Source organism: Tamandua tetradactyla, chromosome 11, assembly GCF_023851605.1.
Source record: "Tamandua tetradactyla isolate mTamTet1 chromosome 11, mTamTet1.pri, whole genome shotgun sequence".
NCBI lineage: Eukaryota > Metazoa > Chordata > Mammalia > Pilosa > Myrmecophagidae > Tamandua > Tamandua tetradactyla.
The window spans coordinates 48,323,044-48,350,509 of NC_135337.1; the positions used below are offsets into that span (position 1 = coordinate 48,323,044).

The 27,466-nt window shown below is 35.5% G+C and overlaps 1 protein-coding gene across 3 annotated transcripts in view; it reads left to right on the top strand.

Moving 5' to 3' along the window:
* Positions 1 to 887: 887 nt before the first annotated feature.
* Positions 888 to 27,466, top strand: part of PIGK (phosphatidylinositol glycan anchor biosynthesis class K) — a 162,172-nt gene continuing 135,593 nt past the window's right edge. For all 3 annotated transcript variants that reach the window (XR_013159392.1, XM_077120573.1, XM_077120575.1), the window contains exons 1-3: positions 888 to 999; positions 5,597 to 5,650; positions 13,210 to 13,301. Coding sequence is in view for 2 of the 3 variants with exons in the window: in XM_077120573.1 (XP_076976688.1) it covers positions 913 to 999; positions 5,597 to 5,650; positions 13,210 to 13,301 (233 nt within the window). In the remaining variant the exon portion in view is untranslated. The remainder of the gene's footprint in view (positions 1,000 to 5,596; positions 5,651 to 13,209; positions 13,302 to 27,466) is intronic.

Genomic DNA, 27,466 nt, shown 5'->3' on the forward strand with positions numbered 1-27,466 from the left:
ATTTTTTGACTCAAGATTCCTATTCCAAGCAAATTATCCAAAGAAATGAAAAAAAAAAAAAGCGAAATGTACAATGATACGTTTTACAATCTTATATTAATAGGAAAACTTGAAAACTTCACATTGTCCAGCAGAAGGGCAATTACTTTGGTCGAGGCCTCAATAATGAATGGAATTTCCTTTTACTATTAAATGATAAAATTACAAGGATTATGAAGTAGAATGGAAAAGCATTTATGTCCTGCTAGATGAAAAGTAGAATTAAAAATAAAACGTATAAAATGAAGAGAATGGAACGCATAAGCTATCACTTGCCAGGTATTTTACACACATTATATCATTAAATAATCAGATGTCTATTTGAGATAAGTTTTAGCTCTATAGTTACTGAAGAAACAGAAATTTAACTGTTTCTCATGTTTATCATTTTAATAACTGATAGAATCCAAGCCTGTTAGCTGTAGTACCTACTCATCTTTCCTTTAGAAATTTATCTTGTTAATCATATTTTTGTGCCCGAACGCTTGTACTTCCCACCACACCATGCTTCACATAGCCAAACTGACAGCACTGTGGAAAAAGAGAAACAGCTTCTCAAAGTTTATGGGATCATAGATTTTTCTCCTCTAGCCTTTCAAATATTCTGTAAAAGTTTATTCGTATTATTGTGCAATACGAAACTGAAAATATAATTAAAGATAGCTGATTTCCTTTCTTCCATCTGTCTCGTCCCAGATAATCGCAAACCACAGCTCTGCGAATGCGCCAACATCTGCAGTACTGGGGAGCCGCAAGTCTTATGGCGGTGGGGCTGACGTCGTAAAAAAGCTGCCCGCAGCGCTGCCTTACGGCATTGACTCCGCCTCCCCCCCCCCCCCCCCCCCAGGTGCGGGAAGTCTGAAGCCGGCAAATATGGCTGCCACCTACTCCCTTTGCCTGGTTGCGGCTTCCCTGGCAGGGTTGCTGTTCTTCCGCGGCTTGGCCGCTAGTCAGATCGAGGTAGGAGTCAGGCTCCTCTAATCAGCAGGGCTCTGAAAGGACGGCTGTGGCGTATTTACGAGTGCTCCAGCAGATGTCCGATCTAGAGCCGCTGAGGGAAGCCTCTGACCCAGGCTTGGCTGTGGGGAGGGTGTCCCCGGGGACCTGCAAAGAACAGTATCGGTAGATTTCAACCGTTTAAAACAACAAATTAGAAAGACAGGCAAATCCTCGGAGAGAGACGAGGACTTGATCTTCTGCTTCTATGCATGTGTCGTCCCTAAGAGGTGAAATATGGCCATGGGGCAGGTGAAATGTCAGCATAAGAGCACTAAGCCTAACTTTGCTACTTCTAAACAGCACCGCTTCCCTTTGATAGGAGTCAGATAAGTACGGTGTTTTATCTCTGGCCCTTCTCTCCTCGTACCATCCGCCACCCGCTTACCCCGATCCCCCAAGTCCCCCGTTTTTTGTGGTCACGGGAAGTTCTGGTTCTCTATGAAGACCTTATTATCCCCATGTACTCTGATGATTTCTCAGTCCATTTCTACGATTAGATCTCTAGCATCATTCCAGGCCGCGTATGCAGCTGGCTAAGAGGTCGGGATGGTCAGCAGACATTTGAAAATCCGTGTCCAAAGTTTTATGTAATGTCTACTAAGCGCCCTTTCCTCTTGTTTTTCTTAACCCAATAGTATTGCTCTTAAGCTAGAAACCTGAGAGTGTTAATACTCCTCTCTTTACCCCCTCATTCTAACAATCACTTAATTCTGTCTGAACTCTCAAGGTTGCTTTCGCCTTTCCGGTTCCACTGCCTTAATTTAGGTCCTGATCATTTCTTGCCTAGAGTGTTATGACACCTTTGTTTGTTTCCCCCAGGTTACCAGACTCTCTCACTTTGATACTAGATTGATGTTCATAAAATGTAAACTTAACTATCTTATGTTTCTGATTGAATCCTTTCAATGTTTCTTCATTCAACGAATGAAGCCTAAACATAATGATCTGGTCCTTGAACTTAGGACGAGTGAACTACAAGTTGGTGAATACACACCCCATCTGTTAAAAGAAGATATTAAGCATGTATGCTCCATGTATTATTACTTACCATTAATTTATTTAATATAAAACATTTTTAGATAAATAAATATGAATAGAAGTTTTGTTCTTTCATTTTAGTAGACCATCTGGCCTACTTCTTTTTGGATACCATTTTGTAGTTACACTATTACTGAGCTTTTCACATTACCAAGTTTTATACCTCCAGTTTCCTCTGATCATTTACTAAGATGCAGTAAAAGCATAACCTCTGTAGAACCTTTCCCTATCCCCACTTTTGCCTTATTGTTGTATATTGCACATTTACCTAGTGTTGTACTCAACTATTATAATACCTGTATGCTTTGTTACAGGTGCTATAATAATAGAAATAATACTTTCTATTATTCCATCAACTTTTACTTAGCTCACTACCTAGTCTGAGTCAAGTCATTCTTTCTTCCTTAGTCTTTTCTCCAAGCTGCAGCCTGGAGAATCATGACTGACAAAGGCCCTGCATACTTTGGCACCTACGTACAACTCCAGTTCTCTTCCTCTCTTTCAAATTTCTAGCTATGCTAATCTTTCCATTTCTCAAAACTTTTAAGCTCTCTCCTGCTTATCAGGGCCCATGTTTCCTCTCTCTGGAGTTGTCTTTTCTCCTTTTTCATCTTTTGGATTTTAATCAAAATGTCAGTTTCTTTAGGGAAAGCTTCCCTGAGCTTCTCAGACCAGGTCAGGTTCCCCTATTATACTTTCATTATGTTGTATAGTTTTCTTTATAGAATTTAAAGTTTACTATTATCTATTTAACCATGTTTATTCAAATGAAGGCAAGCACTATTGCTATTTTTGTCCTTCATGTTCTGAGCACTTAGGGCAATGAATGGCCCATGACTCCCAATGAATGTGATGAAAGGGTGAATGTTACATTATATTGTAGTGTATTTGCATGTTTATCTTCTTTATTGAACACTGGAATTCTTGAGGGAAAGCAGCTGCTTTTTAGTGATTTTTGTATCACTGTACTTAATATGTTGCTTAATATGGTACCTGGCATATAGTAGATATTCCCTTAACTATATGTAAAGTGACAACAGTGACTATGTTGTCTTAACAATCACAAAAGATTATATCTTAATGATATAAGAATTTTGGAACTGGAAGGCACATTGTATATTACTTGAGTCAATTCTTATTTTCTACATGAGGAAAGTCAATGAGCTAAGTGACTTATTCCAATCTCATAGACAACTGGAGAATAGGACCTGGGCTAAGACCCAGGTCTTTGAATTCCTAAACCAATGCTCTATCCACAATTGCATAATTTTCTTTTGTACCTAGACAGCTTACACACACAAATTAGTGGAATTTTGAATTTTCATTCTTTCTGAAATTTTCTTAGCTGAATACTATACTAGCCATAGTAATTTGTTATGCAATTACTATGTTCCAGTCTTTATTTTACATTCTGTGAGTCATGTCATTTTATAGCCTTTTTATAGAAGGGGAATGGAGGCAGAAACTTAAGCAACTTTCCTAAGTTTAAACAGAGGTTTGTAATAGAGTTCAGATCTGAACCCAGGAAGTCTGACTATTCTAGTAATACTATTAAGACCCCAGCAGATCTGGGGTCAGTATGGTTTATATCCACTGTTATTTTAATATATCATTAAAATCACATTCATTAGATTTCAGGTTGGCATTGAATGTTAAGATTTTTAATGTCTCATGATGGCAAATATAATTCAGAATTACTTTAACAAATTAGTGAAATGGTACATGTCAGTATGTTAGAGGATGTGCTCAATCAGATATAGTGTTGTGTTCAAATAACATAATTGAAAGCACCCAGCACATAGCAGGAATGAATAGTGAATGAAATTTCAATAGAAAAGACATTAATTTTTATGTGTAGAATCAAGATATGAAATAAGTGGTTCACAGTTTGAAAACTGACTGAAAAATCAGAAGCATATGGAAGACGTGTTTTTGACTGTGTTTGAGATAAAGTCTTTAAAAACAAACATCTGTCCCCATAATTCCAACAAAAATCTCAGCAATCTTTGTGAATTTTTCAGCACATGTGTCTGAGCCTTGATGTTTAATATTGTGACCAGCATTAAAGAGTGAGTTAGAATAATTGCAGAAATTTTAGAAAATCGATAGATGATTTCTGAATAGTTAGAGGATAAAAAAGATTATCTATGAGAAGTTATGGAGAGGAATGGCTTTTTTTTTTGGTTGAGGTAAATTATGTTACTTTCTGACAACAAACTTATAGGGATAAAAACTGTACAGTATTATTTAAAGTGAAATATTAATCTTTGAGAAATTCCTAGCATAAACATTTTTATCTTGCAATCTCATTGTAGAGACTGATCACTCTAATAGAGGGATTATCAGTACAAACTCAGGAGGGTTTTTTTTTTTTGGGTATGCTGTATAGTAGGATCACATTTCATTCTTTTTCCATGTGAGTATCCCGTTTGCAGCACCATTTGTTAAATTTTTGTTTGGTTGAATTTTGTGTTTGTCTGTTTGTTTGTTTGGGAAGTGCATGGGCAGGAATTGAACCAGGGTCTCCTGGATGGCAGGCAGGAATTCTACCACTGAAATACCCTTGCACCCTGCGCCTACCCCCCGCCCCGTCCCCCACCTCAGAGGAGCTTTTGAAGTTTACAACTTTATGATATAATCTTTATGTGCTAATATCTTCGGACCTTACTCTGAACCCCTCATCCATGAGTTTCAGTTTTCTAGGGCAGACTCTTGCTTCGTCCATTCTCAGTAGGCATGTTTGGACCATGTGTTCATTCTTTCAAAAAATCATAAAAATGTACAATGTGCCAAGTTGACTTGGGAAAAATCAGTGAAGAAAACAGATGAAAGCCCCTGTTCTTCTGAAACTTACATCCTATTGGGAAAAGACAGACAATAATGCACGTAATAAATAAGTTAATGATATATAATGTAAGAAGATGATAAACACAATGGAAAAAATAAATTATGGTAAGGAAAATATTGAGTGAGGTTGCATTTAAATAACAGCCTTGTTAAACACGTTGAACAAACCAACCTTGGGTTCTCTACTGAGAAAACTTTCTACTTTCTTAATAGTGCTTAGGGTATGGAAAATATTAAGAAATAAATTGTATAATACAGCTCTCATTTGTAAAATGCTTAGTAATTTATAAGCAGAAGCTCTTTCATATGTCTTTATTGTCTTCTTAAAATGGAAGTAGTGTTGATCTTGCTTTAATTTTGCGTATTAGGAAACTGAGTCTTGTTAAGGATCTTGTTCAAGATTACTCTGTTTAATCATTATCTAAGCCAGGGTGAAACCCAAATCTCTAGACCTCCTGTTCAGGGTGTCTTCCTGTGTAGTATCTTAAATAATAACATCTTTTTGATTTTTCATTTTGTTCTTCATAAGTTCAAATTCTGAAATTTCCGTAAACTTTTATAATAATAGATTACATTATTAAATTGTAAAAATTCCATAAATCTTAACTGTCCTTTATTAGTCTTTATTCTGGGAAATTATGCTCTTCTAATCTTTTTATTATTTCACTGTTAGGATCAAGCAGAACAATTCTTTAGAAGTGGTCATACAAACAATTGGGCTGTTTTGGTAAGTATATTCTATAAGGTATACTTTATATAATGGTTTACTTAGATATCTATCTGAGAAATCTCATGTAATTCAAATTTTTTTAAAATAAAATTTTACTTCCTTATGTTTTATGTCAGTAATTCTTTATTTTGATTTTGGCAATTTATTTTAAATTGATAGAATGAACTAATAATAACATTCTAATAATATTCTTTGCCTTCAATATGCCTGTCAAGTGGTTATCTGTAAAGAAGAACAGATTAGGGGTGTCACTATTTAAAGGAAACATTTTGTAAAATGTAGAAACCTTTTATTTTAATGCTGGAAACTTTTTATTTTATTGCTGGAATAATTATTCTTATGTATAATATTAGTTTGTAGATACTTTCTACCTGGGTTGTTTTATTTTTTATTAAATTGTTTACAAAAATAATAAATGATCCCTGTAGAAAATTCAGATTATACAGAAAGGTTTGAAAGAAGGCAGAATTGATTTTAAGTGAATTTTACCTCAATTAAAACAAGAAAATAGAAGATAGAAAAATGTCATTAAGTACCACATCCCAGAATCAACATTATGGTGAGCATTTTCTATCCCTCTTTCTCTTCATAACTAAGCATCAGAATTATGGATAAATGATTTTATATAAGTGGGATTGTATTAAGCCTACTATTTTACAACCCCTTGGCCTACATTTTTACTCTCTTTTTTTTTTGCTCTTGGCAATAGATTTTGTGGATCATTCCCTACCACTATATATGGGGATACACAGTCTTTTCTAAAGTCTCTATTGTTTTCTATTTTATACATGCACCATAACCCCCACTTCAAGGGCATTTAGGTTCTAAACTTTTCATTTTTTTAAGACAGTACTGTGCTTATCACCATTATCTTGTATGTGCATCTTTGAGAACTTGACTGATTTTCTGATTAGGATAAATTCCCAGCCAAAAGAATGTGAAGTTATAGAGCATAATTGCTCTCTAGAAAGCCAGCACTTATTTTTCTAAACCTAAGTCAGCTGTGTTTATCAATTAATTTAGTTTGTTATATGGTTTATTAATGTTTACCTTTTTTAAATTGCTGGGCAACAAATTATATTTTGTCTTAATTTGTATTGCTTTGATTATTAGTGAGCTTTATTTATGAGCCCATTTTTTTCTTCTGCCTTTTTTTGTCTTTTTAATGTGAATTATCATCTTTAGTTTATCTGGATTCATAAACTCATGTTTTTAGTTCCCCAAATTAGAATGCATGTAATGAGTTTTGTTTTCCCTATGCCTGGAAAATATTTGAATAATATTTTCACTACTGTGTTTTCATTTAATGACATTTACATGATTAAAAGAGACAGTGAGATTGCTTAATGAAAAAAATGTATAAAGGGTTAACTGGAAGAAAGGACAAGGAAATGAATCAGTTCAATGAGGCAAGAAAGAAAGCTGATTTTTTTGCAGAACAAAGGGAAATAGGGAATGTATAGCATCTTAAAGCTGGTAACTCATGTTAGAAAAGAAGGAAAACTGGAAACATGAATTTTAAGGATTTAGTGGGTGTTTTGTTTGCTAATGCTGCCAGAATGCAAGAGACCAAATGGATTGGCTTTTACAAAGGGGATTTATTATGTTACAAATGTACAGTTCTAAGTCCATGAATATCAACAAGATGTTACCTGGACTTTGAAGAAAGGCTGCTAGCGTATTGAACACCTCTGTCAGCTGGAAAGGCATGTGGCCCGTGTCTGCTGGTCTTTGCTCCTGTTTCCATTGCTTTTAGCTTCTGATTCCAGTGACTTTCTCTCTCTAAGTGTCTGTGAGTCCTCTCCTAGTGTCTTGAGGGCGAACTCTGGATTTCAGAGCTTCCCTTGGCTCTCTCCAGGTTCTGGCTCCTTTACTTTCTGTGGGTCCTTGCTTAGCATCTCCCAGGGCATTTATGTCTGCATCTCCAAACATCTGTGTCCTCTCCAAAATGTCCCTCTTGTAAAGGACTCCAGTAAGCAGATTAAGATACATCTTGAATAGGCAGGGTTTTATTTCTATCAAGTTCAGAGGTCCAACCCACAACTGGGTGAGCTGCATCTCCATGGAAGCAACCTAATTAAAAGGTCCCACCCAACAATAGGTTTGGTCCCACGAGATTGAATTAGAACAACATGGCTTTTCTGGAGTACATGGCAGTTTCAGATCAGCACAATGGGAATGTAAAGGAGATAGGGGAGAAATTAAACTAAAAGTGCAGAACAAGGATATAATTAGCTTTACTAAGGCCAAAGGTGACTTGTTCAAATGTTTGATGTTTTGTAAGTTTACTGAGAGTAGTTTATTAAATATATGTAATTATCTGTGAGTTGCTGGAGGTAAATCGTGATTGTACTTGCTATACATATTTCTATTAACTATAATTGTATTATGATTAACTGGGACAGTATAATATGGATTCATGGCTTATTTTCTTCTTCTCCAAGAGAGAGCACCCATATGCCACTCCTCACAAGAGATTTTATGAAGGAATTGAACAAAAACTGCTTGAGATGAGAAGATGGGCTTTCACTGACTACTCAGAAGAGGGGAAAACTATCAGGAGCCAGGCCATGATTCTCCAATTTGAGAGAATAAACTTGCTGTACAGTGAACTAAGGGCTCTTTATGATTGGTTTCTCTATGGGGAATTCTTAGAAGGGAAGTTAACTGCCTATAGATACACAAGGTCTTAACTTTTAGAGCTAAGAGCCTATTAGTTTATACCACACACACACATTAAATCCTTTCTTATTCTGAGAAACCTCTAACCAAGCCGCTCTCCAATTCAGTAATCTGGGCTCCTGATGAGAAATAGAAGGTGAAAAAGAGTTATTATTGAACATTTCCCAACAATTGCAGTTTTCATATTTTGCCAAATATCTTACACATTAACTCAGACTTAGTATACTGAAACTATAATAAATTGTACTCTCTTAAGTGGAAAATTATGAAATTTGGCAGAACCAAATTGAAAGTACTAAAAATGTATTTCTTCGATATTACATATTTAAGATTGAAAAACAAAAAATCTAAATTTTCCCCCTGATTTGAGTTAATTTGCTTTTAGTCTTGACTAGATGGTTAGAGGTAGTGAAATGCCCCTTTGTCACCAGAGAAAACTTTTGCCACCAGAGGGAGATAGAAGTAAAGTTGGATTCCATTTTCATTTCAGGATCTGCTTATACAAAAACATTTTTTTTTTTTTAATTTTTTTTATTAATCAAAAAAAAGAAAAGAAATTAACACAACATTTAGAAACCATTCCATTCTACACATGCACTCAGTAATTCTTAGTATCATCACATAGATGTATGATCATCATTTCTTAGTACATTTGCATCGATTTAGGAAAAGAACTAGCAAAACAGCAGAAAAAGATATAGAATGTTAATATAGAGAAGAGAATTAAAATAATAATACTAATAAAATATATATATATATAAAGGAAAAAGAAAAAAACAAAAACAAAAGATACAAACACACAAACAAACAAGCAAAAAACCATATTTCAGGTGCAGCTTCATTCAGTGTTCCAACCTAGTTACATTACACTTAGGTATTATTGTGCTGTCCATTTTTGAGTTTTTGTATCTAGTCCTGTTGCACAGTCTGTATCCCTTCAGCTCCAATTACCCATTATCTTACCCTGTTTCTAACTCCTGCTGGTCTCTGTTACCAATGTTATATTCCAAGCTGATTCTCGAATGTCGGTTCACATCAATGGGACCATACAGTATTTGTCCTTTAGTTTTTGGCTAGACTCACTCAGCATAATGTTCTCTAGGTCCATCCATGTTATTACATGCTTCATAAGTTTAGTCTGTCTTAAAGCTGCATAATATTCCATCGTAGGTATACGCCACAGTTTGTTTAGCCACTCGTCTGTTGATGGACATTTTGGCTGTTTCCATCTCTTTGCAATTGTAGATAATGCTGCTATAAACACTGGTGTGCAAATGTCCGTCTGTGTCTTTGCCCTTAAGTCCTTTGAGTAGATACCTAGCAGTGGTATTGCTGGGTTGTAATCCATTCTGCCATTCTATGTCTTTTGATTGAGAAATTCAGTCCATTAACTTTTAGTGTTATTACTGTTTGGATAATATTTTCCTCTACCATTTTGGCTTTTGTATTATATATATCATATCTGATTTTCCTGCTTTCTACACTTTACTCCATACCTCTCTCTTCTGTCTTTTCGTATCTGACTCTAGTGCTCCCTTTAGTATTTCTTGCAGAGCTGGTCTCTTGGTCACAAATTCTCTCAGTGACTTTTTGTCTATAAATGTTTTAATTTCTCCTTCATTTTTGAAGGACAATTTTGCTGGATATAGGAGTCTTGGTTGGCAGTTTTTCTCTTTTAGTAATTTAAATATATCATCCCACTGTCTTCTAGCTTCCATGGTTTCTGCTGAGAAATCTACACATAGTCTTATTGGGTTTCCCTTGTATGTGACAGATTGTTTTTCTCTTGCTGCTTTCAAGATCCTCTCTTTCTCTTTGACCTCTGACATTCTAACTAGTAAGTGTCTTGGAGAATGCCTATTTGGGTCTAATCTCTTTGGGGTGCGCTGCACTTCTTGGATCTGTAAATTTAGGTCTTTCATAAGAGTTGGGAAATTTTCAGTGAAAATTTCTTCCATTAGTTTTTCTCCTCCTTTTCCCTTCTCTTCTCCTTCTGGGACACCCACAACACGTATATTTGTGCACTTCATATTGTCATTCAGTTCCCTGATTCCCTGCTCAAGTTTTTCCATTCTTTTCCCGATAGTTTCTGTTTCTTTTTGGAATTCAGATGTTCCATCCTCCAGTTCACTAATTGTAGCTTCTGTCTCTTTAGATCTACCATTGTAGGTATCCATTGTTTTTTCCATTTTTTCTTCTTTGTCCTTCACTCCCACAAGTTCTGTGATTTGTTTTTTCAGATTTTCTATTTCTTCTTTTTGTTCAGCCCATGTCTTCTTCATGTCCTCCCTCAATTTATTGATTTGGTTTTTGAAGAGTTTTTCCATTTCTGTTCGTATATTCAGCATTAGTTGTCTCAGCTCCTGTATCTCATTTGAACTATTGGTTTGTTCCTTTGACTGGGCCATATCTTCAGTTTTCCGAGCATCATCCATTATTTTCTGCTGGTGTCTGGGCATTTGATCAGATTTCCCTGGGTGTGGGACCCAGCTGGTTGAAAGGTTTTTCTGTGGAATCTCTGGGCTCTGTTTTTCTTTTCCTGCCCAGTAGGTGGCGCTCGTGGTGGTCGTTTGTCTGCGGGGCAGTCGGCCCGGGAAACCGTGCATGGAGGCGGGGGTCACTGGCCGCGGCTTGGGGGAGTGCCGGTCCAAATTGCCCAGCTGGCCCGAGACACCAAGCGTGGCGGGAGGGCCCCACTATCCAATGTTCCCAGTCAGACCGGGGAGCCACATGCGTGGAGGGGACCCCAGTTGCCAGCCGCCCCGGCCAGGAAAACGTGCGCCCCTCGGGTATCTCACCGCAGCGGATTCTCCCTGCCCGTTCAGCCGTTCCAGAATGGGGTATGCTGTCTTTTTGGTCTCTGTCGTGACTCCGGGAGCTGTTTCGTATTGTTTCTGTTTCTTTAGTTGCTTTTCTGGAGGAGGAACTAAGACCCGCGCATCTTACTAAGCCGCCATCTTCTCCGGAAGTCTCCAAAAACATTTTTGTCTCTGCTTTATTATAACGATAATCCTTACTCCAGGTTAAAAAGAAAAAAGTACAGTAGGAAAAGGTGTAGATGGAAAAGTTAAAGCCCTCCTCTTTGATCCATGTTTTTATTCTTTTGTGGTAATCACCATTAACAGTTTCTTATGTATCCTTTCAGAAATTTCCTGTTCATATGTCCACATTTATTTCTGTCTCTCCCCCTTTTAAAGACTAATGGATCAAACTAGTGCTCTTTTATAACTTGCTTCCTTATTTTGCTTGGTATGCCATTCTGGATATGTATCATGATTTCTGTTAATTTAGTGTTTCCTGGTCCATTCTCTTTTCCCACTTTAATTTTCTATCTGGTATACTGCTGGTGAAAATGAGGGCAGTTTTTTACATTAAAATTTATTAAATAATATATATAATGTGTAATGAGAGAGTGAACTAAAAATACTGTTTTTTATAATGACTAATTCACATATAAATTGCTTTATCCTATTTCTGCTTCAAGTTTGGAAGCCTGTAGATTCTTTGCTATGGGTGGGCCTTGATTTTGTTTCTAGTTTTTTGTCTTTAATTATTGCCAAGATGGATAATGTTATAGTGAAAATCTTGTATACATACTTTTTGCAAACTTATTTGTGCTAAATCAAATAATATGTGCATTTTCAAACTTCATGTATGTTGGAAATTATCTTCCAAAAAGGTTTATATTAATTTACATTTCTACATTAATATATAGAATACTAATTTCCCCATGCCTCTTCCCAATACTGTACATTCTCATACTTTTTGATTCTTATCAGTACAATTTTATGACTGAAGTTGAATATCTATAAGGGCTTTATTGTTAATTTTTAATACTTTTTAAAATGAAGTGCTTGTTCTTATCCTTTACCCAGTTTTCAAAATTGGGTTGTTCATCTTTTCCTTATTGAGTTCTAAGTAAAGAAATTCACCTTTGCAATATTTAAAATTTTTGGTTTGTTAGGATTTTATAGTATTTTTGAATTTTTGAATTTTAATATTTTCATGTGATCAAAATTTCAGTCTTTTCCATCTTGGCTTCCAGTTGAGAGTTCATTTTAAGAAAAATAATCATGTAGTTCCTTTCTGTTTGACAGAGGCAAGAGCATTTATGCCATTCTTGGAATTGTGATTCTACCTACCATTAGCACAGGCATGTGGTAGGAGGAAGAGGGTGCTTGGTAGATGTACTACTGGCCCTCATCTCTATTTACTTCTCTTTGAATGGGTCCCCAAGAAGGCTCACTTTTGAAACATGGTATTAAATATACTTAGCATCTTTGTTATCATTTTTAGAGGTCAGGGTTTTTTTTAGTGTAAAAGTTGGTTGAATTTTTTCTAGTTTTCTGTTCAGTTCAACAGCTTCTTTATAAAAACAGTTCTTGTTTTATAAGTCATGTTTTAGTCTGTGTCCTACATTTCTTACAGCTAAAACTAGGAAGCAATTCAGAGTGAAAGGAATATTATATAACCCGAGGTAGCTAATTTTCTTTTCTGTTCTGTGAGGAGATTAAGGGCATTATCTTTTATTCTAAAGAGCTTTAGTATTTTAGAAATGGGAACATTTTCGAATCACAGAAATTGACAGTAACTAAGTCAGTTCCAACGTTGATTAAATTACCCAAAGATTTGTTTTCTCTTAAGCTTAATGACCTTTATTATTTAATACTAAGTTATAAAGTACTTCTCTTTATAGAGGTTAATTTTATTGGCAATTCTTTAAGTTCTTACTTTTTCTAAGAATGAATTATGTTATACTCTTTCTGTAGGCATCTTAGTATCCTAATATAATAATCAGTATTGTTAAAATAATTCTGTAATTATTTTACATGGCTTATTTTGATTCACAACAATAATATATTTTAATACTTTAGGTGTGCACTTCGCGATTCTGGTTTAATTATCGACATGTTGCAAATACCCTTTCTGTTTATAGAAGCGTCAAGAGACTAGGTATTCCTGACAGGTAAGAAACCTTATTAAATCTCACTTCTGAACCTCAGTGAAAATCCTTGGATAATTTATTTACTTTGTATATATTGGATATTTGCATTGATTTGGGAAAAATGATAAACCTGATTTGAAATTTTTGTTGTTGCTATTTTTAGACCATACCGCCTGTATAAAGTAGATGTTACTTAAGACCATAAAAGCAAGTTATATAAAAGAACAATCAATACTAAGGTAAAAATATCTGATGAATGATAATCATTTAGTGTCATTCATTTAATTATTAAATATCTCAGTCATGGATTTTAATTGCTGGCAACAGAAGACAATTCTGACTAATTCAGATAGGAAAGGAATTCATTGAAAGCATAATGATTGGTTCACCAAGTTATTGGGAAAGGTTAACATTAAATGGTCAGAAACAAGAGAGGCTATGCAGCAGGAAAGACAGAGAAAAATCATGGCTTAAAACCTGTCGGTGACAATAATGCAGCTGTCGTTGCTGAGCACTACACTCAGCCATTACATGACTGCTTCTGTTGCCAGTGGATACATGGAAGAATGCTGCTGCTGCGCTCTGTTGCCCAAATAAGTCTTTGCTGTCTAGACTGTTGTCTCTAGCTCTCAATTCAGAACACTTGGTTAAAATATCTTATTGGCAGAGCTTAGGTCAAGCACCCATATCCATCCTTGGGGGTAGCTGGGAAAATGAGTATATAGTGTTGTTAACTTCTGTGTAGGAAGGTGGGCTCTGCTTTCTGTGAAGACTCATAAATTGGGAAATTTACTAATTTCAGAGAGGGAGCTTAGGTCCTAGGCACTTCCACCCCCAGGTACATGTCTTCTACATTTGGTTTGTCAATTATGACAGCTTTTTTTCTTTGCTGCTACCAAAGTAGTTCTAGTAAGAGACTGCAATCAGTTTAGGTTTGATTCATTTAATCCCATGTTCCTTTCTACCTGTGAGGTAGTGTGGAAAGAACTTTGAGGTCCCATAGATCTGAGTTCAAAATCTGACTTTAGTGATGATTTTGATTAAGTCACCTGACCACAATAAGCCTGTTTCCTCATCTGTTACACGGTGATAATAAGATCTTCTTTATAGGAGTCAAGTAAATAGTTATGAGAAAAGTCCTACAAGAGTAGGAAGGAAGCAGTGAATGATTCCGGAAACAAAGTTATATTATGTGTAAAATAGATAATTTTAGTCTAAGAAGTTAGCAAAGCTATCATTTAATTCCGTATTTCATCTGAAAATTAAGACAACCAGATAATAGTACATTTTAAAAATACATTAAATGAAATCTGAGAAAGGATCATTTGTTATATCAAATATACAGGTATAATTCTTGTAATTAGCCAATTATTATAATTTGTCAACTGGGTTCTCCTCAAATAGGTCTATGTGGTTAGTTCTTTGGCTTTGGGTTTTAAACTGTTGTTAAAGCTGCTATTTAACTACTATAGGAGATCGCTGTGCGTGGTGTGGCAGTTGTTTTCATTGTGGTAAATGAATCTTTGTTCTTTGAATCTTTAGGATACATTTAAACTGTTTAAGATTTGGAGGGACTCTTTTAGAAATAGAATATAGCAATAGGATGTATTTTGTGTTTCTGTTATGTTTAGCAGATTTGTCCCTAGGTTTCTGAATAATGTTTTTAAAAGCTTTTTCTTTTTCAAATGACTGCTTGTCTACATCTTTGTTTATGAAGTCTTTATTGGGTGGTGAGCTAGAGCTATAAACAGTTCATGATTTAAACAATTTATTTAATACATAGATATCAATAAAAACATATTTTGTTTAGCTTTTAGCCTATTATGGTAAATATTCCTCTTTTTGGTGATTGTGCCATTTTACTCCTACCTGGAATTGAATATAAAATATAATTATAGGTAAACTTTTAGTCAGAAAGTTATAAATTATTATTAAACAACAGTTTGAAAAGTTTAAATCATTAGGAACAGTTATCAGTTAACTTGAGTTTCAAGTACAGGTTGAATTTATTTTATATGTTATAGAACCTTTTCAATTAAAACAATTTTATCATAACTTCGCTCATAATTCCAGAAATGTATCCTGAGAGAAATGATTGGTCATAGCATTTAATAAAAATTATGACTAAAGTTCTGGTTTTGTTCATGTATTTAAAGGAGAATTTTACTTTTATCTTGAAATGCAGTGTATTTCCACTTAGTTTTCCCATATGTTTCAATAATAAATTGGTTCATGTCACAAATCATTTACTGTGATATATGATACAGATGATTGTCTTTTTTTTGGAAGTTCACACCAATTCCAGAGGTCCTGTTTAAATTACAGATTAGTTATTTCACTATTCTTGTTCTCATTTCTTTCTAAGCCATACTATTCTCTCTGCCTAGCATGGTTTTCTATACTTCATTTTAACTCAGTGCTACTGTTCTAGTTTGCTAGCTGCCGGAATGCAATTTCCCAGAAATGGAATGGCTTTTCAAACAGGGAATTTAATAAGTTGCTAGTTTACAGTTCTAAGGCAGAGGAAATGTCCCAATTAAACAAGTCTATAGAATTGTCCAATCAAAGGCATCCAGGGAAAGATACCTTGGTTCAAAAAGGCCAACGAAGTTCAGGATTTCTCTCTCAAGTGAGAAGGTACATGGTGAACAGTCACAATTTCTCTTTTGATTAGAAGGGCACGTGGTGAGCAGGGTCATCTACTGGCTTTCTCCTGGCTTCCTGTTTCATGAAGCTCCCTGGGAGGCATTTTCTTTCTTCATCTCCCTTTAAAGGTTGCTGGCTTTTGGGCTCTCTGCTTCTCATGGCTATGTCGTTCTGCTCTCTCTGAATCTCCTTCATTCTCCAAAATGTTTCCTCTTTTATAGGACTCCAGAAACTAATCAAGACCAACCCAAATGGGTGGAGACATGTCATCACCTAATCCATTTTAACAACCACTCTTGATTAAATCACATCTCCAGGGAGATGATCTGATTACAGTTTCAAACATATAGTATTGAATAGGAATTATTCTGCCTTTATGAAATGGGATTTAGATTAAAACATGGCTTTTCTAGGGGACATACATCCTTTCAAACCAGCACAGCTACCCAACCTTGTCTGTAATTCTGCATCATTTGAGGTGCATGTTAGAAGTATGAATTTCCTGACTCCACCTCTGGAGAATCTAGTACATTAAATCTTAAGTGAGGCCACTACATATACTATTATGATACACAGCCAAGTTTGGGAAGCACAGCTTTCACTTTTACCTGACCTTCCAAATTCTCTTTACTCAAATACTGCTTCAAAACTCATTTCCTAAAGGGAAAATTCAACTTTCCCACGTGGAGAATTCCTGATATTCTCACAAGCAGTGGGGACAGCCAAAGCAATAGGCTGAGCTGTCAATCTTGGGGTTTGTTCATATGAAACTTATCCCTACAAAGGACAGGCTAAGCCTACTTAAAATTAGGCCTAAGAGTCATCCCCAGAGAACCTCTTTTGTTGCTCACATGTGGCCTCTCTCGCTCAGCCAACACAACAAGCAAACTCACTGCCCTCCCACTCTCTACGTGGGACATGACTCCCAGGGGTGTAAACCTTTCTGGCAATGTGGAACAGAAATCCTAGAATGAGCTGGGACTCAGTATCAAGGGATCAAGAAAACCTTGACCAAAAGGGGGAAGAGTGAAATGAGACAAAATAAAGTGTCAATGGCTGAGAGATTTCAAACAGAGTTGAGAAGTTATCCTAGAGGTTATTCTTATGCATTGTGTAGATATCACCTTTTTAGTTAAGGTGTAATGGAGAGGCTGGATGGAAGTGCCTGTAAATGTAGAGCTTTATTCCAGTAACCATGTTTCTTGAAGATGATTATATAATGATGTAGCTTTCACAGTGTGACTGTGTGATTGTGAAAACCTTGTGTCTGATGCTCCTTTTATCTACCTTATGGACAGATGAATAAAACATATGGATTAAAAATAAATAAATAACAGGGGGAACAAATGTTAAAATAAATTTAGTAGATTGAAGTGCTAGTGATCAATGAAAGGGAGGGGTAAAGGGTACAGTATGTATGAATTTTTTTCTGTTTTCTTTTTATTTCTTTTTCTGACTTGATGCAAATATTCTAATAAATGGTCATGCTGATGAATATACTACTATGTGATGATATTGTGAGTTATTGATTATATATCAAGAATGGAATGATCATATGTTAAGAATGTTTGTGTTTGTATGCTGTTATGTTTAAAAAATTATTTAAAAAAAAACCTCAATTCCTGATTTTCTAATTTGCTTTCATAGCATTCTGTGTATACTCTTACTATAACTGTTGTACATCTATAGATGTGTCTCCTTTATTAGATTTTAAACTCCTTAAAGGTAAGGATTGTCTTTTATTTCACTTTGTACCTTCAGCATCTATTATAGTGCCTGGTACATAGTAGGTGCTCAGCAGGTGTTGTTGGATAAATAAAAGTGTGACATGGAAACATTTTATCAGTTAATCAAACAGTTATCAGAAGTTTGTACATTAAAAACATTTCTACTGGGCAACGGTGGCTCAGTGGCAGAGTTCTCGACTGCCATGCTGGAGACCCAGGTTTGGTTCCTGGTGCCTGCCCATGTGAAAAAAAAAAATTCTACCCCTTAAATTGTGTTAGTCTATTTTAGCAAATGTTAATCTGATATTAAAGAGGTTTTAATAAATAAATTGCCAGAGTTTTATAATACTATTTCAAAATATTGACTCAGAAGAAGGGGATTTTATGTTTCTCAGGAAAGGTGAAAAGACGTACTCATCAGACCCTCAGGAACATTCTCCAGCTTGATAATTATTATTCTCACCTCAGTTCCATGGAGGAGAGGCTCTTGTAGCACTGCTTCTTAATCTCTCCCATCTTTTGGAGATTTTGCTATTTGTCTGGTTTTAGCTTCGTTGTAAAGAAGATATTTGAATACTTTTAGGTCATTTTCTACCCTCAAATAATTGTTTTGAACTAAATTCCTCTTTAGCTACTTCCAATATTTGAGTAAAAATTACTCCTAGCACATAGAGTATAGTATTGTCTTTCATCAGGTCTATCCCAGCCGGTTTCCCTCCAGTGCCAGGACACTACATTACTCTTTTCTTTGGTGAGCGTTTAGTGATTTGGTTTACTTCTGATTAGGGGCCATGTTTTATGAAGTTAAAACACATATCTTTAACACTAAAATTGTGATGCTTATGCTGTGAGAGTCACATGGGAATTGAAACTGATGGAGGAAATGTAGATTTATACTTCTCATACCATGTCATGTATACCTGGGGATTTTTTTTTTTTTTTGGTGGAGCTCACAAACTAAGTTTAGTTTTGGAGTTGAATGTGTATATGATTTTTTAAAAAATATGATTTAGCTCTACTGTAAGTTAGGTGGATGTGAAGTTTTTATAATAATCCTTATCTGATAAACCATCTATTTCTATAGGTAAATCCAACAACTTTTCTGAGTTCACCTAGCACTTTTTTCTTACTTCATATTTCTGTCTTTGCTGTGAAATGAATATTCCTAAATTAAATGTTTTATTCTTTACCTCCCCTTATTCAGAAATTTTTAATGTATGCAGAGTAAATTGAAATGCCTTTCCTTAGTACTCGAGGCTTTTTGGAATTTGGGCCCAATTCTGATATTTTGATCATTTCATTTCAATCCCTGTGCTCCAGCTAAATTCCTTTTTGTTAGTCACTATATTGTCCTTTGTACTTTGTCTGACATTGGTCCTTCCAGTTACAGTTCCTTCCTCCCTCCTTTCCAGTTTTCCTATGCCCAAATTCAATTTATGCTCTCCCTAAGGTTTTCCTGGTCTTCCTTGCACAAATAATATTTTATTTATGCTTCTTATGGCTCTTGCTTATATGTAATGATGTTATTTCTTGAAGACTGGGTCTGACACTATGTTTTTATTCCACACAGTACCTTCTTTGCTATGTTGTGCAGAGTTGAGTGAATGAGTGACTACCAAAGATCTGTAGCTTAAGTGGACCTTACTGGACTAGCCAGAAAGGAAATATTTACGTACTCAGTTTATTTATATCCTCTTTTAATCTTTTTGTTTCTCAACCCCCACTGAGCTAAAAGTGCTCTGTAGCTGATTATATAAACTCTTCCCTAATTCCTGCTTTACAGATATGTGGGTGGGGTAATCTCACAAAGGCACTTCAGACTGATTTTTTTCTTTCAGTTTGAAGTCTTGCCTAAGACAAATCAACTTCACCCTTACTTATTCCCTACCTTTTTACCATTTAAATTCCTTCAAGATATACTTTTTCCTTTTTATCCCTTGTTCTTTTTAACTTTTCTCAGGTAATGAATATTAGAATATTAAAAGTGGGATTATTTGGATAGGTACATGAATTTTGATTAAAAATTTCTAACTTTTAATTCTAAATTTAAAAAATTACTAACTTCCTATTTTTGTTGCTTTTAAATACCTTTGGTAATGTAACTGATTGTTACTCTTTATGGATTGCACATCTAAAGTCGAGGATTAATAAAGTATTTCAGCAACCTTCTTGTATAATTCCACATTAAAAGGATATGGAGAAGGACATTGCCATTATGGTCATTTAAAAATGCTTGTGGCTTTCTCTTCAGTATGGTCAGCTAAAATGTATTCCTATTTCTGATCCCTTCCCTCATCCTTCCCTGCAATTTACGTTCATTGTTCATCAAAATTCTGATGTAATGTTAGGGATTTTGTAATAATGAATTATTTCATTTATTCCTTGAGGGCTTTATAAAAAATTGTTTTTCCTATTTTACATATTAAAAATGGTTATTCAGGATGTTTAAAAAACTTAAGGTCTTATAACCATTAAATGATAGAACCAGAATTTGAGTTCAGGTCTTCTGACTTTGTGACTAGAGCCTTTCTATTGTCTCAGTTATCTCTTCCCTCACAATTTACAATAGTTAATATTTATGTAACATTTATAATTAGAGAATTCTTTTATTATATATTATCTCATTTTATTCTTATAACAAGAGATTGATATAATTATGCAAACAGGTCATTTAAATATCTTATTAAATTCTTAAATGTATATCTATAAATTGTATGTAGTGACTGGGGTTGTGAAAGTAGTTAATATTAATTAATATAAGAAATGCCTCTTTGACTGTCCCTAAATTTGCTTATTCTTTCCATTATTGTCATTGCTTTTTTTTGTTGTTGTTTCATGCCTGTACTTCATCAGCTCTGTAGCTGTTTATTCCCTGCCATTAGTCTCTTTCCCCCTCCAGTGTTTCTTAAACACAGCTGTTAGAATTATTTTTCTCAGACACTGATTTCATCTTTTTACTCCCGTGATCAAGATCCTTCATTGATTCCTGTTGCCTCTCTAACAGATCTATAATTTTCAATCAGCCTTCAGTTGTCATTGACTGCTTTGCTATTCCAGTTAACTATGTTCAATTGTTGATTTATTGTCACATCTACTACATTATTTGGTCATTCCTATTCTATTTGTGATCATTTTTCTCACCTAGAGTGCCTACTGTATTCTCCTTGCCTACCCATATATCTCTTCTTTGTATCATTATATAGAATTTCATAGAATGCTCTGTACAGGGAAGTCACTGATTCATTTTCATTTTTAGTCATTACAATTCAACTTATAGAATTTTATAAATAATTAAAATACATGTATCTGCAAATTTTTGTTCTTTTTATTTTATGGTTTTGCCCCATATTTTTCTATGAGCAAAAGAATTGGAACTGGATTAAATGTGCTTTGTAAATAATTTGCAGTATAGTATCAGAGTTATTAACTCAAGCCTTTGCATCTTCTTTCTCTGTTCCCCTATGACTTACCAACCATTTTTTTCTCATTTAGTCCTTAAAAATATAAATAATAGTATTTGAATATAGGTTCTTATGGATTCTTATGGTTCTTATGAACAAATCTGTCATTTCATTCTCACATTGGCAGCTGATTTGTCTGCCACTCCACATGATGTTTCTTGTGGAAAAGTGTAAAATATCCTGAATAGAGAAGCATTTAGAATAGTCTGAAAGTTGAAATGTAGGGAAGAGAATCGTGATAAAGGTAAAAGAAGCATTTTGGCAACTACCATCATACTTTTGTGTTTAGGTAATAAATAGAAACAATTTGCAAGATTGATAATACCATGAAGGGATTTTATGGAGTAAAAGGGAAATTTCTTTATTAATTTATACATAGATAGGAAAGTTTTGGAATGATGTAAATAAGAGATACTTATCCCTTCACAAATACAACACTGTCTTCTTTACTGTTCCCATCCTGTATCTGATAACCTGATCTTGATTTTGTTGTTCTTTAGAATCATCTTTGTTCTTCTTAGGTCTTGTTCTTCTATGTTAATTTTAGAATCAGTTTGTCATGGTCTTCAGAAACCCTTTTGGGATTTTGATTTGCATTGTAGTGAATGTATAGATTAATTTAGAGAGAATCACTTTCCTTATGGTATTAAACGTTTGAATTTATCAACAAGTCTTCTCCATTTTATTATGTCTTCTTTAATGGCTTTCACTCACGTTTTATAAACTGAAATTTTTCTTTGTAAGCATCTGTTTTAGTTTCCTAGGCTGCTCAAGTAAATACCATGAAATGAATCAGGTTAAACAATGGGAATTTATTTGCTTATGATTTTGAAGCTAAAAGAAAGTCATTTGCGAGGCATCATCAAGGCAGTGCTTTCTTCCTGAAGACCAGCTTCTAGGGCTGCTCCTGGTGATCCTTGGCTCCTCTGTCACATGGCAAGGCACATGGAGATGTCTCCTAGTTTTTCCTTTCTCTTCCAGGTTCTGCCAGTGTCCAGCCTCTTGCTTGCTGTGATTTTCTCTCCATCTGTCTGAATTTCACTCTGCTTATAAAGGATTCCAATAATAGGATTAAGACCCATCCTAACTGAGGTGGGCTACACCTTCTTAACTCAAGTAACCTTTTCAAAAGGTCCTCTTTACAGTGGGTTTACACCCACAGGAATGGATTTAATTATAAACATGCTTTTCAGGGTACATGCAGCTTCAAACCACAACATTTCTGTTAGAAATTTTTTACATTATTTTGTTGATACTGTAAATGGTATCTTTTAAAAAATATATTTTCTGACTCCTCTTGCTTTGCTTACATTTGATTTTTGTATATTGTTTTACCAACCTGATGAACTCTTATTAATTCTAATAATTGACTCTTCTCCTCTTTCTGTGATAGCCTGAAAATCTGTAAACAATGATAGTTTTATTCCTCTCCAGGTTTTGTGCCCTTTACACATTTTTTTTTAATCTTCAAAAACCTTTCAAATTGGAATATTTGGGGATAAAATTGCCTTTAAAAGCCTCAGAATTAATTGTCCGGAGAAATCCTTTCTTTTATATGTGAAAAAAACATGTCCCTGAGCGATAAAGGGATGTTTAAGATCAGCAATTAGGTAGTGGCAGACCTATTACTAGAATCCTACTGTGGTGATTATATTGTACTGTGTTGTCCAATTCATCAGATAAATAAATGAAATAAAAAAGAAAAAGGGCACATGTGCCAGTATGAAGCTATTATGTATCCCAGAAAAGCCATGCTCTTTAATCCACCATTCAATGGTGAGATCTTTTTTTATTGTTTCCATGGAGATATGACCCACCCACTTGTGAGTGGTAACTTTTGATTAGATGGTTTCCATGGAGATGTGTCTCTACCCATTCAAGGTGGGTTGCTTACTGGAGCCCTTTAAGAAGGAATCATTTTGGAAAAAGCTTGAGAACTGAGAACCCACACAGCCAGAAATCTTTGGAGATGCAGAAGAAGAACACCCCTGGAAAATCCCTATGAAATGAGAAGTCAGGAGAGAAAGCTAGCAGAAATCGCCATATGCCTTCCCAGCTGACAGAGGTGTTCTGGACCCATTGGCCTTTCTTGAATCAAGGTCTCTTTCTCTGGATACCTTAGTTTGAGCATTTTCACAGCCTTAGAACTGTAAACTTGCAACTTAGTTAATTCCCCCTTTAAAAAGCCATTCCATTTCTCATATATTGTATTCTGGCAGCTTTAGCAAACTGAAACAACACATGAAGCACTTATTTAAAAGTAAAGATAAATGTTGATTGGCCTTGTGAACTTGGTGTTTGCATGATTACTTAACATACTTGATATACTATTGTAAACTATAACTCCATGTATTAATTAGGGTTCTCAGGGAAACAGAACCAAGAGGAGATTTCTGTAAACATGAGATTTATAAAAGTGTCTCATGCAACCATGGAGATGAAAGAGTCCTAAATCTGTAGGGCACACCACGAGCTGAGTTCATGAAGGTCCTTGACAAACTCACCAGGAGAGGCTGGCTGGCTGAAGCAGAGAGAGAGAGATTCTCTCTTCTGAGTTCTCCTTAAAAGCTTTCAGGTTATTAGATTAAGCATCATATTGCAGAAGACACCCCTCCTTAGCCGACCTCAGATGTAATCAGCCACGGATGCAGCCAACATGCTCATGATTTAAGTCCACGAAATGTGCTCACAGCAACATAGGCTGGGGCTTGCTTGACCAGACAACTGGCACCATCACCTGGCTGAGTTGACACATAAGCTTGACCATCACACCTAATAACCTTACAAAAATTACAGTAGCCCATCTTCAGAGCTTTTCTACTGTAAGCTTTCTCTAAAATTATCCATCTGTTTAAATGAGGATAACTCAGCAAATTATTTTTATTTTTGATAAAATAGAATACCTGTATAGGAGGTATCAAAGAGTAGAATGAACTTTTGGCTTCTTACGTCTTGTATTGATGCTTGGGTATATAATGACTTGGTTTCCTGAGTTTTTGTGATAGGATTGTTTAAAATCAGTCATAAACCTCAGATGCTTCTAAGGATTGGCAATGAAAGAGAACTACAAGTGAAATAAGAGGCAATTAAAATAGTGTTTAAGAGTATAGGCTTTAGAATCAGACTATTGTATTTTAAATCTTGGTTCTGTTGAGTTAGGTCAGACCACAAAGACTGGGCAAGAATGATGACTTGACTTAAATTGCTTTCATTTCAAGTTATTACCAAACCAACAAAGAAGCAATGCAAAGGATATATGATATAAGGATATGAGTGAATGGCCCCAGTCCCCCTCCGTATCCCTAGTTTCTCACTGTGATGATCCTGAGGTTTGACAGTTGGCACAGCTTGCAGAAAGTGAGAATCCCCTCAGGTCAGAGGAATCCAGAGCAGTCACTAGTGGAAGGCCCATGTTGGCACTCAGAGTTCTACCTAATATCATATAAGGCAAGTCTTTGATGTGCTGGAGGTGCATACTTAGGTGATGTATTTTTACTGCATTATCAGGACTCTAGTAAGCTGTGAAACTTACTGTTTTAGTTTGCTAATGCTGCCAGAACGCAGCACACCAGAGATGGATTGGCTTTTTTAATAAGGAGATTTATTTAGTTAAAAATTTATAGTTCTTCAGAGGAAAGGCAGCTAGCTTTCATTTGAGTTTCTCTGTCACATGGGAAGGCACAGGGCAATCGATGTCTGTTGGCCTTCTCTTTTGGCTTCTGGGTTCCCCCAACAGTTTTCCCCTGGGCAGTTCCTTTTGCATCTCCAAACGTCTGGACTGAGCTGCTCCTGTTCAGATGATGTATGCTGAGCTGCTGAGCTCTCTTCTGACTTCTGTCTTTTCAGCCTGCAGCTAATTAAATTAAACTTCATTCATTATGGTGGGCACTTCCCTTAGCCGACTGCAAATGTAATCAGCCATAGATAAGTTTTGCATACTGATGATTTAAGTCTACAGAAACAAAACAACAGGGCATCATCATCTAGCCAAGTTGACACCTGAGCCTAACTACCACACTCCCTCTCAGTTTTTTGACCTTGGAAAATTTATTCAATCTCTCAGCCTTAGTAGCCTCATTGAGAGATGGTGAAACAATACCCATTTGGCATGAATATCGTTGACTGGCTCATCCCACAGTAATTCTCAGCTCCCTTCTCCCTTGCTTCTTCCCACAGTTTCTCAATTCATCCTGTTTTCATACTACTTTGATTGCATTGGCCTCACATCAGTTCACTTGGAATTAATTTAATGATCTTAAAAGTTAGTTTTCTTATTACTGTGAGAGTCTTGTCATAAGAAAGATCATGAAAAGGTAGTGATTTGTAAGTTGAGCCATTTTCAGTCATGAGTTGTCTATATACAGAATAGAAGGGAATAATAAACCTATTAGTAGGGAAAAGTGAAAGAAGCAGATGTTTTCAGAATGGCTGAGTCTCATTAATGGCAAAACACTGGATTCAGGTTCCATACATTTATTCATGTAGTTCATATTACTGTTTTTTATTTTTTATTTTTTATTTTTGCATGGGCAGGCACTGGGAATCAAACGCGGGTCTCCAGCATGGCAAACAAGAATTCTGCCACTGAGCCACTGTTGCACCACCCACTCATATTACTTTTTAGTGCTAGTTTCTAAAAGATGTTATTCTTGAATTTCCATAGAATTGTGTGCTATTCTAATGCTCATCCTTCTTACTTGAACCAGGTTTAGTGATTCCTTGCAGTTAAAAGAGCTTAAATAGAATAAACATTAAGGTGTGGGCAAGGGGTTGGCAAAGCCCTTTCCTTCTACATAAGAATTTGACCTTTATTCGCTCTCTAATTCTGTTCCCTTGGAGATTTTATATAGGTAGACAACATTGCTTATGATAAAAATGTCCCCTTATTGATTAGATGACTGCTATTGGACTGGGATCAATAAATTATAAATACCTGAGGAGAGAGCCGCATTTTGGGCTTCTGTACTGTGGCGACTCTTGTAGTTGGACTTGTTCCTTTTTTGGGATCCTGAAAAAATCTATTTATGAAGTTGTTGCATATGATATCAACTCCAGTGGGGCATGCTGCTTCTAAGCCAAAGTGGGCATTCTGCTTACCTGATGAAATCTCATTCCTTCATACCTGAGTTGTAACCTGAAGGACCAGAGAGTAGATCCTAGACAATTCTCTGAATTGCTGTATAGTTTGTTGCGAGGTTACTCCTATGGAAGAGGATTGCCTAGGATGGCCTGCATCCTTTTCCTGTTGCTGCCTTAAAAAGTTATCGCAAAGTGGCTTAAAATATCCCGGATTTATTATCTTATAGTGCTTGGAGTCAGAAGTCCAAAATGAATTCAAGAGAGCTGTGTGCCTTCTGGAGGCTCTAGGGGAGAATTTATTTCTTTTCTAGCTTCTAGAGGCCATCTACATTCCTTTGCTTGTGGCACCTTTCTCCATTTTCAAACCTCTTTCTGACCTTTCTTTTGTCATCACATCAATTTCTCTGATTCTGAATCTACTGAGTCCCTCTTGTATCGATCTTTATGATTATATTGGGCCCACCTAAATAATCCAAAATAGTCTGCATCTCAAGACCTTTAATTTAATCATATATACTTTACCATGAAAAAGAACATATTCACAGTACTTGGAAATAAAACATGGATATCTTTGGGGATCGGGTGGGCATTATTCAGCATTGTTTCCTTCCTATATCCTAATTGAATTGAATTCTAAGTATGGTTGGTGGGAAGTCCTGTTAGTTTGACCGCTTAGTGGGTACTATCAAGAACACTCATGGTTGTTGCAATGTAGAAAGAGTTGGAATACTGGAAAAGAGAGGAATCATGGAACCCAAGAGAGGAATTTTGAAAAGACAGTAGCCAACAGTGTCAAATATAGAAACATCCTATTAGAGATGCACTCAGTTCTTTTTTGAATTAGGTGAGTAAAAGTATTATTATAGTGGTTTGAAGAGTTATTGGGAAGCAAAGAACACCCCTTGGCGGGTATTTAAAGAGAAAGGGAGATAGACTGAGGGGACTTAGAATCAAGACATATTTTTTATTTTGAGACAGAAACAGTCTATAGATTGTGGAAAACTGTCAAAAGAGAGGAAAAGTAAAAAACTGGAGAGAAGGAATAAAATTTTGGGATTCGTAAGTATCTGCTTTGGCTCTTCCATTTATGTTACTATTTCTAAACTAAGATGAAAATTTATGTGGACACTGATACGCATATGTGAAAATAATTTCACTTCTTTAGAGAAAAGATATTTCAAAGTTTCAAATTAATGGTTTCCAGGAATTTGCCTGAACATCTGTTGGAGTTTACTCAATTCAGTAAAAGACACCCTGACATTAAATCTTTACA